The 12466-nt window shown below is 47.6% G+C and overlaps 1 protein-coding gene across 1 annotated transcript in view; it reads right to left on the bottom strand.

Moving 5' to 3' along the window:
- CHAF1B (chromatin assembly factor 1 subunit B) overlaps positions 1–12466 on the bottom strand; it is a 216343-nt gene that overhangs the window by 24311 nt on the left and 179566 nt on the right. Inside the window, exons 9-12 of the mRNA XM_069202533.1 lie at positions 2720–2789; positions 2545–2636; positions 1684–1843; positions 1079–1525 (exon numbers count right to left, since the gene is read on the bottom strand). Coding sequence (XP_069058634.1) covers positions 1079–1525; positions 1684–1843; positions 2545–2636; positions 2720–2789 — 769 coding nt within the window. The remainder of the gene's footprint in view (positions 1–1078; positions 1526–1683; positions 1844–2544; positions 2637–2719; positions 2790–12466) is intronic.

Below are 12466 nucleotides of genomic sequence, written 5' to 3'. Positions count from 1 at the left end.
ACTGGTTTGAGGATTTGGTGACGACAAGCGTCCTCAGACTTGAGAATGGCCCGGGAGTGACCTTTTAACTGCTCAAAGGCCTTGCTTTGGTGTTGACCAGCACCTAAGGACAGTGGCGCACCCAAAAGTGGGTGCGGCTTTTGTACTGGGCTCAACATGCATGCACCACAGGGGCAGCGCTCAGTGTGACGTGCGTAAGATTGGTACCTTTGTAAAGAGTACTCATGCGAGGTGTGATCTTCAAGCATGGTCCAGAGCTTGCAAAGGTCAATGATGCGTCGTGGGATCCCCGTTCATCATGCAGAAATTCCTCATTACCTGACAGACATCTGAGTCGAACTGAGAACTTGGCTGGTGTGCTGGGAGATCAAGTAATTCACCCAAAGCTTCCTCCTCAGGACCAAGTGGATCGGCTTCGCCGAAGATAACTGCTGTTACTGAAGAGGATTTGGCCATCCTAATGGGGGCCCACCATCAGTCTTGACACTGACAGTCTCTTGTTGCGGAATGCCGAACAGCGACAATGGCTCATCATGGTTTGGAAAGAGGCAAAGATAGACTGTAGAGGTCAACCCAAGATTTAGAATGGCGCCACAGGCATTTCTTGAAGGGCGCTTGTTCCATTACCTCTAGTGCTCATTCTCCCAAGGGTAGTATGGAGCACACGGTGGTCCTAAGGGCCCCAAGAGGCATGGCTGCAGGACAAAGGGCTTAAGGAATTAAAGCGGCACAGCTTGTTGAAGTCTTCTTGCACAGAATGGAGGGCAACAAGTCCAAGGCCACAACGTGAACAGACAAACTTGTCTAGGCCAGGAGCATTCTGAATAATGTCCAAACCAGATGGCAGAGAAAAACAACAATGGATTTGGTGCCCATGCACATCCACAACCAGATAAAGTCGCCCAAGACCCTGGGACTTAAAACACTTCAGAGGAGAAAAACAAGTTGTAATTGTCCATCCAAGACTAATAAATGATGGCAGGAGTATGCGACGCATGTGTTTCTACAGCCACACATTACGAACATAGTAATTATCAGATCTTATGATGGCATCTAAAAAACAAACCACAGCACATACCTTGGTGATGGCGTACTTGGTTTGCTCCACGAAGACAGAGTGTTAAGGGGTATCCTTCTTGGATTAACTGCTTTGTTTGTTCCAGATAATGGTGCAGTCTTTTTCTCCTCCATCGTGGGAGTCGCTGGAACTACTTTGATGCTAACAGGAGTTGAAGGAGTGTCTTTGTTGGCTGAAGAGACATCAATTATTCTTGGCTGCAGAGGAGTCCCTGGGCTGTTTGGATCCAAGACTCTGCCTATTGGAGTACCATCAATTGGTCGAGGGGTTGGCGAAGCAGTCCGGCTCACTTGAACTTTTCTTATTTTCCTTTCCACTACAGATGGAGTCTTCACATCCAACACAGGCTTCTCTTTTAAAGGCGTGCCGAGCTCATCTTGATCAAATGTCACGAAAGAGCAATAACCATCTGTCGAGGAGACAGCCAAGAACGTTCCGTCCCTAGACCTGTTAAAAACAAAAAAATGTTTAAAACGTATTAGCAAATCAGTGTTAAAGCAATAAATACTATCCAACACCCACTGATGTGAAAGTTAAGCAAGAAATTGAAACACTGGAGTAAATGATCACAGATGATACCCAATCCTACTTGGAATATGCCTTACCATGAAATATCACTAAGAGTATGATAATGGACATTTGCTATGTAACCGAAGGGAAACAACTGCTGGGTGTCGTAGAAAAGTACAGCATCTTCCGAAGCAACTGCAAACACCATACGATATGGCAGGTTTAGTAGCCCCTGGGGCTGCTTCTGAGAGTCATCTAAGGAGAAAACAATTCCTAAAATGAACAAATACCGCCTGAAACAGGGCATGAAAAACACAAATTGTGCAAAAAAATTTTTGAAATGGCAAAGCATTTAAACAAGTAAGATCTTGATTGCAAAATCATAACCTGGCCATCCATGAGAGAACATTTCACATGTGGCACAGCCGAAAACACTAGTGAATAGATTAAATCAGACAAAATATCAAGTGATCCCAAAGTAGCTAAGGCGATCAGTGAAAACAATGTTTACTATATGAATGAAAAATGTTAAATACAGTATTTAATGTGTGATACATTGATGTCACAATCTCCTCCGGATGTTTTGGTGCACACCAAGATATAGATTTTGTCTGTCTTTTTTAGAATGTATCCCTTTGTGGTCAACGGACAGGAAAAACTGGTTTAAGGGAATCAAAGGACAAGCGTATTTTTCAAATCCTGTGCGTAGCAAGACTATTTAATCAGAACCCACTCAGCACTAATCTTCTCCTTACTAAAGCAAAACAAATTGCCATTGCCCATTTATAATCTTTAAAAAAATAAAAAAAATTGTGATCTTTTATGATGTTCAAAAGCAAAGGTCAGTCATATTTTAAGTATACAGTGAACTTATATTTTGGGTAAATATTTTAGAAAAAACAACCTTTGTGAGTATTGAGACATACGTCTGTTATGTATCTAAATGCGCGGTATACCTGCATTAATTGTTGGTCTCAGCTCAAAGTACACCGGACAGCAACGAACTGCTAGTGTTGCTTTGCCGGGACAGGGCAGATGAGCTATCGGCCTAAAGAGGAAAACAAAATATCTATTTAGACAAATGCACTAAATGCAAGTAAGTTTCTTGAAGTGTGCAGAATGATACTGTACCTTTTAAGATTCTTTCTTGAGAACACGTAAGTCGTGTTTGTTACATTCTCTCCAGCTTCTACACATCCAGCTGTAAAAGGACATCGGATACATTAATTAAAAAAATCTAGGTCACTTTAAGGCACGAAAATCAGGGAGAAAACAAAAAGTAACATCCAGCTCAGCAGCACCATAGAAATCTAAAACAAAAATCATTTAAACATTTATTGTTGACCTAAGGATTATGTATTCGTGCTAAAAGGCTTCAGGTAAACCCTGCATTTGAGCTCAGTTGATTTGTTGTAATGGCCAGCACAATCATTCCTTACAAAAACAGCTTAAAATGCATTAAGTAGCTCAAGACAAAGCTAAAATAATGCATAACAGGAGGACACACTTGGTCAACATTTGATGACAGGTGAATTAAAGTACAGTATTCTATAGCCTAATTCTTTAAATTACAATCAACGTTGTGCAAATAAACTGAAATCAGATCTCTAAATCCCTCTATCAAGTGGATTGCTAACCAGCAGCAATTCAACACAGTGATGGGGGAAGAGTACAAATTCTCGGTGAGGAGACTTGGTTAATATGGGCATATACCATTACCCTCAACAAATACCACGAAGAAATAGATCCATTAAATTATTTAAGTAAGAATTGATGGTGGAGTAAAACAAATGATACATATCAAAATATAACTTAACCAGCAGACATCTGTTTGTGGTATGTAGTGCTGCAGATTCACATGCTTTGCATAAGTCCGCCATCTAGTGTTGGGCTCGGAGTGTTACAAGTTGTTTTTCTTTGAAGAAGCTTTTTCGAGTCACAAGATCGAGTGACTCCTCTTCTCTGTGATAGTGCGCATGGGCATTGTTTTCCCCGCAGGAGGGTGAAGTAAGGAGTGAAGAAATATATGTACATATATAGTAAGAAAAGATGTCCATGCAATGTCTATACAAAGTATTACAACGGCTACAGGCTTTTGGGGAGGACCCACGTGACTGCAGCACTACATGCCACAAACCGATGTCTACTGGGTAAGTGACATTTTCCGTTTGCTGGCATGTGTATGCTTTGCATAGACTGAGAAGCAATCCCCTCCTAAAATAAGCGGTGGCTAGCCTGTAGGAGTAGTTTGAAATAGTGTTTTAAACACAGCTTGACTAACATTTGCTTGTTGGCGAGACAGTACATCCACACAGCAGTGTTTAGTAAATGTGTGTGGTGTGGACCAAGTGGCTGATTTGCATATATCGGTCATTGGTATATTTCCTAAGAATGCCATTGAAGCTTCTTTATTTCTAGTAGAATGTGCTTTAGGAGTTACTAATAGTTGCCTTTTAGCGTTAAGATAACAAGTTAGAATACACTTTACTATCTATCTGGTTAATCCTTGTTTAGACGAACAAGTTACTTACCTTCGGTAATAAATTATCTGGTAGAGACTATCTAGCTGCAGATTCCTTACCTTAGAATTCCCTGGCGTCAGCTTCAAATCTGGAGTTTTCTGCTAAGCAGTACCCTGCGTGGCTTGGGTGGGTGTAAGAATCTGCAGCGAGAGAGTCTCTACCAGATAATTCTTTACCGAAGGTAAGTAACTTGTTAATCTGATAGAGACTTCTAGCTGCAGATTCCTTACCTTAGAATAGATACCCAAGCTATAATCCCTGGCGGTGGGTCTGAAGGATATATTTTTTACTAGGAAGTCCTTCAGGATTGAGCAAGCAAAATGCCCCTCCCTTCTTACCTGGCTATCCAGGCAGAAGTGTCTTGCAAACATGTGCAAGGAAGCTCATGCTGCTGCTTGACAGATGTCAATCACCAGCACACCCCAAGCTAACGCAGTGGTAGCAGCTTTCCCTCTGGTAGAGTGAGCCCTCAAGCCCTCTAGAGCAAGGATACTCAAAGTACGGCCCGCGGGCCTCATGCGGCCCCTGGGGCAACAGGAGCACTGGGCAGCTGTTTGCTCGACTCGCACTAACAAATATTAAATGCACACACAATCATTTATTTCAAACTTAATTGGTGTTAAAGGAAGTTACTAGGGACTCCTGCCCTTGACTTTAGAAATGCCTTCATGTTTAAAGACATCTTGCAGCATAAGTGTAAAACTAAGACAGTCTCTTCAATATTAAGTGTATTTAGTTAACATGCAGAACGTTTTCGCCTTAGTACAATTTATTTTATCAGTGCATTGAGATTTATTCCTTTTAAAGTGATAGTTTTCAAACATAAATTTGGAAACAATTATTTCTCTTACCCTGAGAACACCGATAGTAAATTAAAGAGGCAAGTCACTTGGTATGTGCACTTTATGTATGATAGGAACCCAGGCCACCCATAAACATTTTAGTTATTTATATCAAACATAGAAGCAGTTTTTTTTGCAGCGCACACCATGAATCATGTATTTCGAGGTCATCTTAAATGTGATAATGCAGAAAAAGTGACACTAATCAATTGCCTAGGATCACACAATTTGGAAAAGTGGGTAAGCCGGGATTCATTCACAGGTTTTCTGGTTTCCCATTGTTTATTTCAGCCACTAGATGTATATCCTTTGCTTCCCCTACACCTACCTTGCCACCAATCCCCCTAGTCACCCCACCGCCACCTCCCTGGCATCAAAGCGGTCCCCAGGCAAGTCACAGACCAAACATTTTGGCCCCTGGGAAAATGTTTTCGAGTACCCCTGCTCTAGAGGCTGCTTCTTGGCCAAAGCGTAGGAGATTTTTATACAGAGAACGACCCAGCGCGAAATGGACTGTTTCTGTACTGCCCGACCCTTCTTTGTACCAATGTATCCCACAAAGAGTTGGTCGCCCACCCGGAACTCTCTTGTGCGGTCAAGGTAGAAAGGTAATGCTCTTTTTGGGTCAAGCCGATTAAGACACCCCTCTTCCGTAGAAAGATGCAGTGGTGCAAAGAAGGTGGGCAGGGTGATATTTTGACCCAGATGGAAAGGGGTCACCGCCTTGGGGAGGAAAGAGGCACGACTTAATACTACCTTGTCAGGTTATATCATGAGATACAGTGGTTTTGAAGATGAAGCCTGCAGCTCACTCACTCTCCTGGCAGATGTAATTGCCACCAAAAACGCTGTTTTAATAGTGAACAGCCGGAGAAGACAGTTATGTAAGGGCTCAAAAGGAGCACACATCAGGGAGGTAAAAACACAATTAAGATTCCACTGAGGCATGACAAAAGGCACAGGTGGTAACAAATGCACAAGCCCTTTCAAAAATCTTTGTACTATAGGAGACTTGAACAAAGATGGTTGATCGGGCAAGCGTAGAAAAGCCGATAAGGCAGCAAGATAGCCCTTAAGGGTCCCTAAAGAGGAACCCTTTTGGGCAAGAGATAGAATAAACAAAAGGATATTTGAAAGAGGAAAAAAAGAGGATCAATAGACTTCTCTGTACAAAAAGAAACAAAACGTTTCCACCGGCAGGTGTAAATCGACTTAGTAGAGGCATGCCTGGCTGCCAGAATGACATCACAGACTTTGGAAGGGAGGTCATAAACCATCAACTGTCGTCGCTCAACCTCCACGCACGAAGTTGCAAAGTTAACAGGTTCGGGTGAAGAACCTTCCCCTGCAGCTGCAACAGAAGATCCTCCCGAAGAGGCAACCTGATGATTGCAGGACTGATGCTCATTTTGAGAAGCTCTGGATACCAGACTCTCCGTGTCGAATCTGGAGCCACTAGGATTACTTGGGCCCAGTCGTTCTTGATTTTCTTGAGCACTCTGGGCAGAAGTGCTATGGGCGGAAAGGCGTAGAGGAGGCCTGAACTCCACTTGCGACGAAGTGTCACCTAGCGGTAGCCCCTTGGAAACCCCAACGCACAGAACTGCTGACATTGCACGTTCTCTACGGAGGCGAACAGATCTAACCAAGGCTCTCCCCACTGATCAAATAGTCCTTGCGCCACCTCCGCATCGAGATACCATTCGTGCTCCGCTGAGCATTTTCGGCTGAGTTTGTCCGTCTCGGCATTCAGAGAATCTGCCAGGTGTTGAACCACCAGGGTTATGCCCTGCTGTTCCAGCCATGGCCAGAGACGCATAGCCTCTTCCAGCCATGGCCAGAGACGCATAGCCTCTTGACAAAGGGTCCACGACCCCACACCGCCATGCTTGTTTCAGTACCACATTGTGGTGGTGTTGTCCGTGAACACCTGCGCAACCTTCCCTTTCACAATAGGAAGAAATGCTTTGAATGCTAGTCGGATCGCCCGAAGCTCCAACAAGTTGATATGGAGCCCGGACTCTGCTGGAGACCAATGACCTCTGATCGCCACCTCTCCCAGATGGCCACCTGTAAGGAAATGCCTCCTTGGCATGGTTGCCCCCTGACTTTTTGCCTTTGCTGATGCTATGTTTACAATTGAAAGTGTGCTGAGGCCTGCTAACCAGGCCCCAGCACCAGTGTTCTTTCCCTAACCTGTACTTTTGTATCCACAATTGGCAGACCCTGGCATCCAGATAAGTCCCTTGTAACTGGTACTTCTAGTACCAAGGGCCCTGATGCCAAGGAAGGTCTCTAAGGGCTGCAGCATGTCTTATGCCACCCTGGAGACCTCTCACTCAGCACAGACACCCTGCTTGCCAGCTTGTGTGTGCTAGTGAGGACAAAACGAGTAAGTCGACATGGCACTCCCCTCAGGGTGCCATGCCAGCCTCTCACTGCCTATGCAGTATAGGTAAGACACCCCTCTAGCAGGCCTTACAGCCCTAAGGCCGGGTGCACTATACCATAGGTGAGGGTACCAGTGCATGAGCATGGTACCCCTACAGTGTCTAAACAAAACCTTAGACATTGTAAGTGCAGGGTAGCCATAAGAGTATATGGTCTGGGAGTCTGTCAAACACGAACTCCACAGCACCATAATGGCTACACTGAAAACTGGGAAGTTTGGTATCAAACTTCTCAGCACAATAAATGCACACTGATGCCAGTGTACATTTTATTGTAAAATACACCCCAGAGGGCACCTTAGAGGTGCCCCCTGAAACTTAACCGACTGTCTGTGTAGGCTGACTAGTTCCAGCAGCCTGCCACACCAGAGACATGTTGCTGGCCCCATGGGGAGAGTGCCTTTGTCACTCTGAGGCCAGTAACAAAGCCTGCACTGGGTGGAGATGCTAACACCTCCCCCAGGCAGGAGCTGTGACACCTGGCGGTGAGCCTCAAAGGCTCACCCCTTTGTCACAGCCCAGCAGGGCACTCCAGCTTAGTGGAGTTTCCCGCCCCCTCCGGCCACGGCCCCCACTTTTGGCGGCAAGGCTGGAGGGAACAAAGAAAGCAACAAGGAGGAGTCACTGGCCAGTCAGGACAGCCCCTAAGGTGTCCTGAGCTGAAGTGACTCTAACTTTTAGAAATCCTCCATCTTGCAGATGGAGGATTCCCCCAATAGGGTTAGGATTGTGACCCCCTCCCCTTGGGAGGAGGCACAAAGAGGGTGTACCCACCCTCAGGGCTAGTAGCCATTGGCTACTAACCCCCCAGACCTAAACACGCCCTTAAATTTAGTATTTAAGGGCTACCCTGAACCCTAGAAAATCAGATTCCTGCAACTACAAGAAGAAGGACTGCCTAGCTGAAAAACCCCTGCAGAGGAAGACCAGAAGACGACAACTGCCTTGGCTCCAGAAACTCACCGGCCTGTCTCCTGCCTTCCAAAGATCCTGCTCCAGCGACGCCTTCCAAAGGGACCAGCGACCTCGACATCCTCTGAGGACTGCCCCTGCTTCGAAAAGACAAGAAACTCCCGAGGACAGCGGACCTGCTCCAAGAAAAGCTGCAACTTTGTTTCCAGCAGCTTTAAAGAACCCTGCAAGCTCCCCGCAAGAAGCGTGAGACTTGCAACACTGCCCCCGGCGACCCCGACTCGGCTGGTGACGATCCAACACCTCAGGAGGGACCCCAGGACTACTCTAAGACTGAGTACAAAAACCTGTCCCCCCTGAGCCCCCACAGCGCCGCCTGCAGAGGGAATCCCGAGGCTTCCCCTGACCGCGACTCTTTGAATCCTAAGTCCCGACACCTGGGAGAGACCCTGCACCCGCAGCCCCCAGGACCTGAAGGACCGGACTTTCACTGGAGGAGTGACCCCCAGGAGTCCCTCTCCCTTGACCAAGTGGAGGTTTCCCCGAGGAACCCCCCCCTTGCCTGCCTGCAGCGCTGAAGAGATCCCTAGATCTCCCATTGACTTCCATTACAAACCCGACGCTTGTTTCTACACTGCACCCGGCCGCCCCCGCGCTGCTGAGAGTGAAATTTCTGTGTGGGCTTGTGTCCCCCCCGGTGCCCTACAAAACCCCCCTGGTCTGCCCTCCGAAGACGCGGGTACTTACCTGCAAGCAGACCGGAACCGGGGCACCCCCTTCTCTCCATTCTAGCCTATGTGTTTTGGGCACCACTTTGAACTCTGCACCTGACCGGCCCTGAGCTGCTGGTGTGGTGACTTTGGGGTTGCTCTGAACCCCCAACGGTGGGCTACCTTGGACCAAGAACTAAGCCCTGTAAGTGTCTTACTTACCTGGTTAACCTAACAAATACTTACCTCCCCTAGGAACTGTGAAAATTGCACTAAGTGTCCACTTTTAAAACAGCTATTTGTGAATAACTTGAAAAGTATACATGCAATTTTGATGATTTACTTACCTGCAATACCTTTCGAATGAGATATTACATGTAGAATTTGAACCTGTGGTTCTTAAAATAAACTAAGAAAAGATATTTTTCTATATAAAAACCTATTGGCTGGATTTGTCTGAGTGTGTGTACCTCATTTATTGTCTATGTGTATGTACAACAAATGCTTAACACTACTCCTTGGATAAGCCTACTGCTCGACCACACTACCACAAAATAGAGCATTAGTATTATCTCTTTTTGCCACTATCTTACCTCTAAGGGGAACCCTTGGACTCTGTGCATGCTATTCCTTACTTTGAAATAGCACATACAGAGCCAACTTCCTACACCACCCAATCCCAGAAGTGACACATCTGTCACTAATGTGAGATCTGGTTGGGGAAGGGAGAGGAGTCTGCCTTTGACCCAATCGCAGTTCACTAACCACCACTGCAGATCCTTTGCAGTTCCCTTCGAGATCTGAACCACGACGGTAAGATTCCCCTGATGCTGCTGATTGGAACTTCAGGTCCCACTGCAGCGCCCTCATATGCCATCTGGCATGCTTGACCAATAGGGTGCAGGCAGCCATGAGTCCCAGCAGCCTCAGTGTCTCTCACCGAATCCAGGAGAGAGGCCGAGACATCAGTATCAACCTGAATATGCTGAACTCTCTGCTTGGGAGGATAGGCCCGATACTGCCCTGTGTCCAGAACAGCTCAGATAAAATTGAGCTTCTGAAAGTGAGTCAGGTGTGACTTCGGCACATTGTTAGTGAACCCCTGCAAGTGCAGGAGGTTCACTGTCGTCTGGAGATGGGTGACGAGAGCCTGGGGTGTGGGAGCCTTCAACAGCCAATCGTTGAGGTAGGGGAAGACTGAAATCCCTCACCTGTGCGAGTGCGCTGCTACCACTGCAATCACCTTCGTAAACTGGTGAGACCGTTAACTGAAAGTGCTCGTGGCCCACCTTGAACCGCAGGCAACGCCTATGGGCTGGCAGGATGGGGATATGAAAATACGTGTCCTGCAAGTCCAACACTACCATCCAGTCTTCTTGATCTAGGGCAGACAAGACCTGAGCAAGAATGAGCATCTTGAATTTCTCCTTCTTGAGGAAGAGATTTAAGTCTCTTAAATCCAGGATTGGGCGAAGGCCCTTATTCTTTTTGGGAATCAGAGTAGCAGGAACAACAACCACTGCCTACTTCTGACATCGGGACCTTTTCTATAATTCCTCTGGCCAAGAGAGCGGTAGATTCCTCACGGAGCAAAACCAAATGGTCCTCCATCAGCCATTCTTTTGTCGGAGAGATAGAGGGAGGAAAAGACTGGAAGGGGAGGGAATAGCCCTTCCATATGATCTGCAGAACCCATTTGTCAGTTGTGATGGAAAGGCAGTGAGGGAGATGAAACTGAATACTCCCCTCCAACTGGACGGACGTGGTCCTGCTGAACCACACTAGGAGGGCTTGGGCGCAGTGAAGGGGGGCTTTGTGGAGGCCGACCTCTGGCCAGACCCTCTGGGTCTGATGGTACCACAACCTCTTACGGGATGTTGTGAAGCCTTAGGACGGTGGCCAGACTGTGGCTGGCATGGTACCACGCCTCTTCCGAAGCCTCGAAAGGGGCAAAAGACAGACTGCTGCTGTGTTGGCACTGAAAGGCCCAAGGATCTGGCCGCAGCTCGAGAATCCTTGAACCTCTCAAGCGCGGAGTCTGCCTTCTCACCAAGAAAGCGAGCGCCATCAAAAGGTATGTCCATCAAACTTGACTGGACATCCCCCGAAAAGCCAGCTGAATGTAGCCAGGCATGGAGACGTAGGGCCACTGACTATGCAATCCCTCTCCACAGCAAGTCAGTCGTGTCCAATCCACACCTAATCGTAAACTTGGCTGCAGCTCTCCCATCCCAGACAGCCTGGATGAGTGCCCCGTACACCTCCGGGACCTGGGGCAGCACCTGTGCCACCGTATTCAATAAAGTATGAGAAAAATGGCCCAATAGGCAAGAGGTGTTTAGTGACCTCAATGCCAGGCTGCAGGAAGAAAACATTTTCTTTCCAAGCTGATCCAGCCTCTTGGATTCCCTAACCGGGGGAGCGGACCGGAAGGCACCACAGGAAGTAGAGGCTTGGACCACCAAGCTCTCTGGAGTGGGGTGTTGGTTCGGAAAACTAGGTTCGCTCAAGGCAGGTCTATGGAGGTGACCAGCTGTCCTATTCACAGGAGGCCCTGTGCAGGGTTTGGACAATGTACCCAGAAGGATGTGTGTTAGGGCCTCACTGAAGGGCAACATCGGCTCTGATGTCACCCCCGGTTGAAGCACCTCTGTCAGGAGACTAGTCTTGACTGGCACCATAGGCAAGTCTAGGTCCAAGACCTCAGCTGCCCTACGCACCACTATACAATAAGAAGCTCCCTCCTCCGTAGCCACATTAGGAGGAGAGAGTATACTAGTATCTGGAGATGTGTCCAGTCCACTGGCCTCCCCTAGATCCTTGTACCAGTCCTGTTCTAGGTCATATTCCAAAGGGTCCTCAGACCACTCCCATTCCTCTCCTGTGCCTGGCTGTTCTGAATAATGCTCAGACAATGATCTGGGCCGAATCGGTGCTGTCGAAGTCGGAGTCTGCGTCGTACGACGTCGCTCTGGATAATCCGGAATGAGGATGGGGCTACCACCGGTGGGAGCAGGTGGTGGAGGAAGCATGGACGTCAGACCTGGTGCAGGAGGAGGTTGACTGAGGGACCGGTGCCAGTCCAGACCTGGTATTGGATCCTGGGGGTCCCCAACGGTGCTGAGGCCAAAGCCGGCAACGGCAAACCCAATGGGGCCCAAAGACCCACCCAAAGGTGCAGCCCGCTCAAAAACGAGACTCATGGCCTCGTAACATTCTTTTGAGCGGAGGTCGCTCCGGTCCCCGGAAAAGGCGCGGAGTCAACCCAGCCAACGGCTCCGCGGAACCATGCTTGGAAAGTCGACTTTCTCTAGACACCTTGTAGGCCGACAGGCGTGGCGAAGTCGAAGTCCGCCTGGATGACTTTTGTGCCTCTTACCTGAATGATCAGACGACATCAAATGCGAGGAAGAGGACTTGGGGCTCCAGGAGCAGTGCCACG

Source organism: Pleurodeles waltl, chromosome 8 (assembly GCF_031143425.1).
Source record: "Pleurodeles waltl isolate 20211129_DDA chromosome 8, aPleWal1.hap1.20221129, whole genome shotgun sequence".
Taxonomy (NCBI): Eukaryota; Metazoa; Chordata; class Amphibia; order Caudata; family Salamandridae; genus Pleurodeles; species Pleurodeles waltl.
Note: the sequence above shows the minus strand (reverse complement) of the source record. Positions and strands in the feature narration are given on the sequence as shown.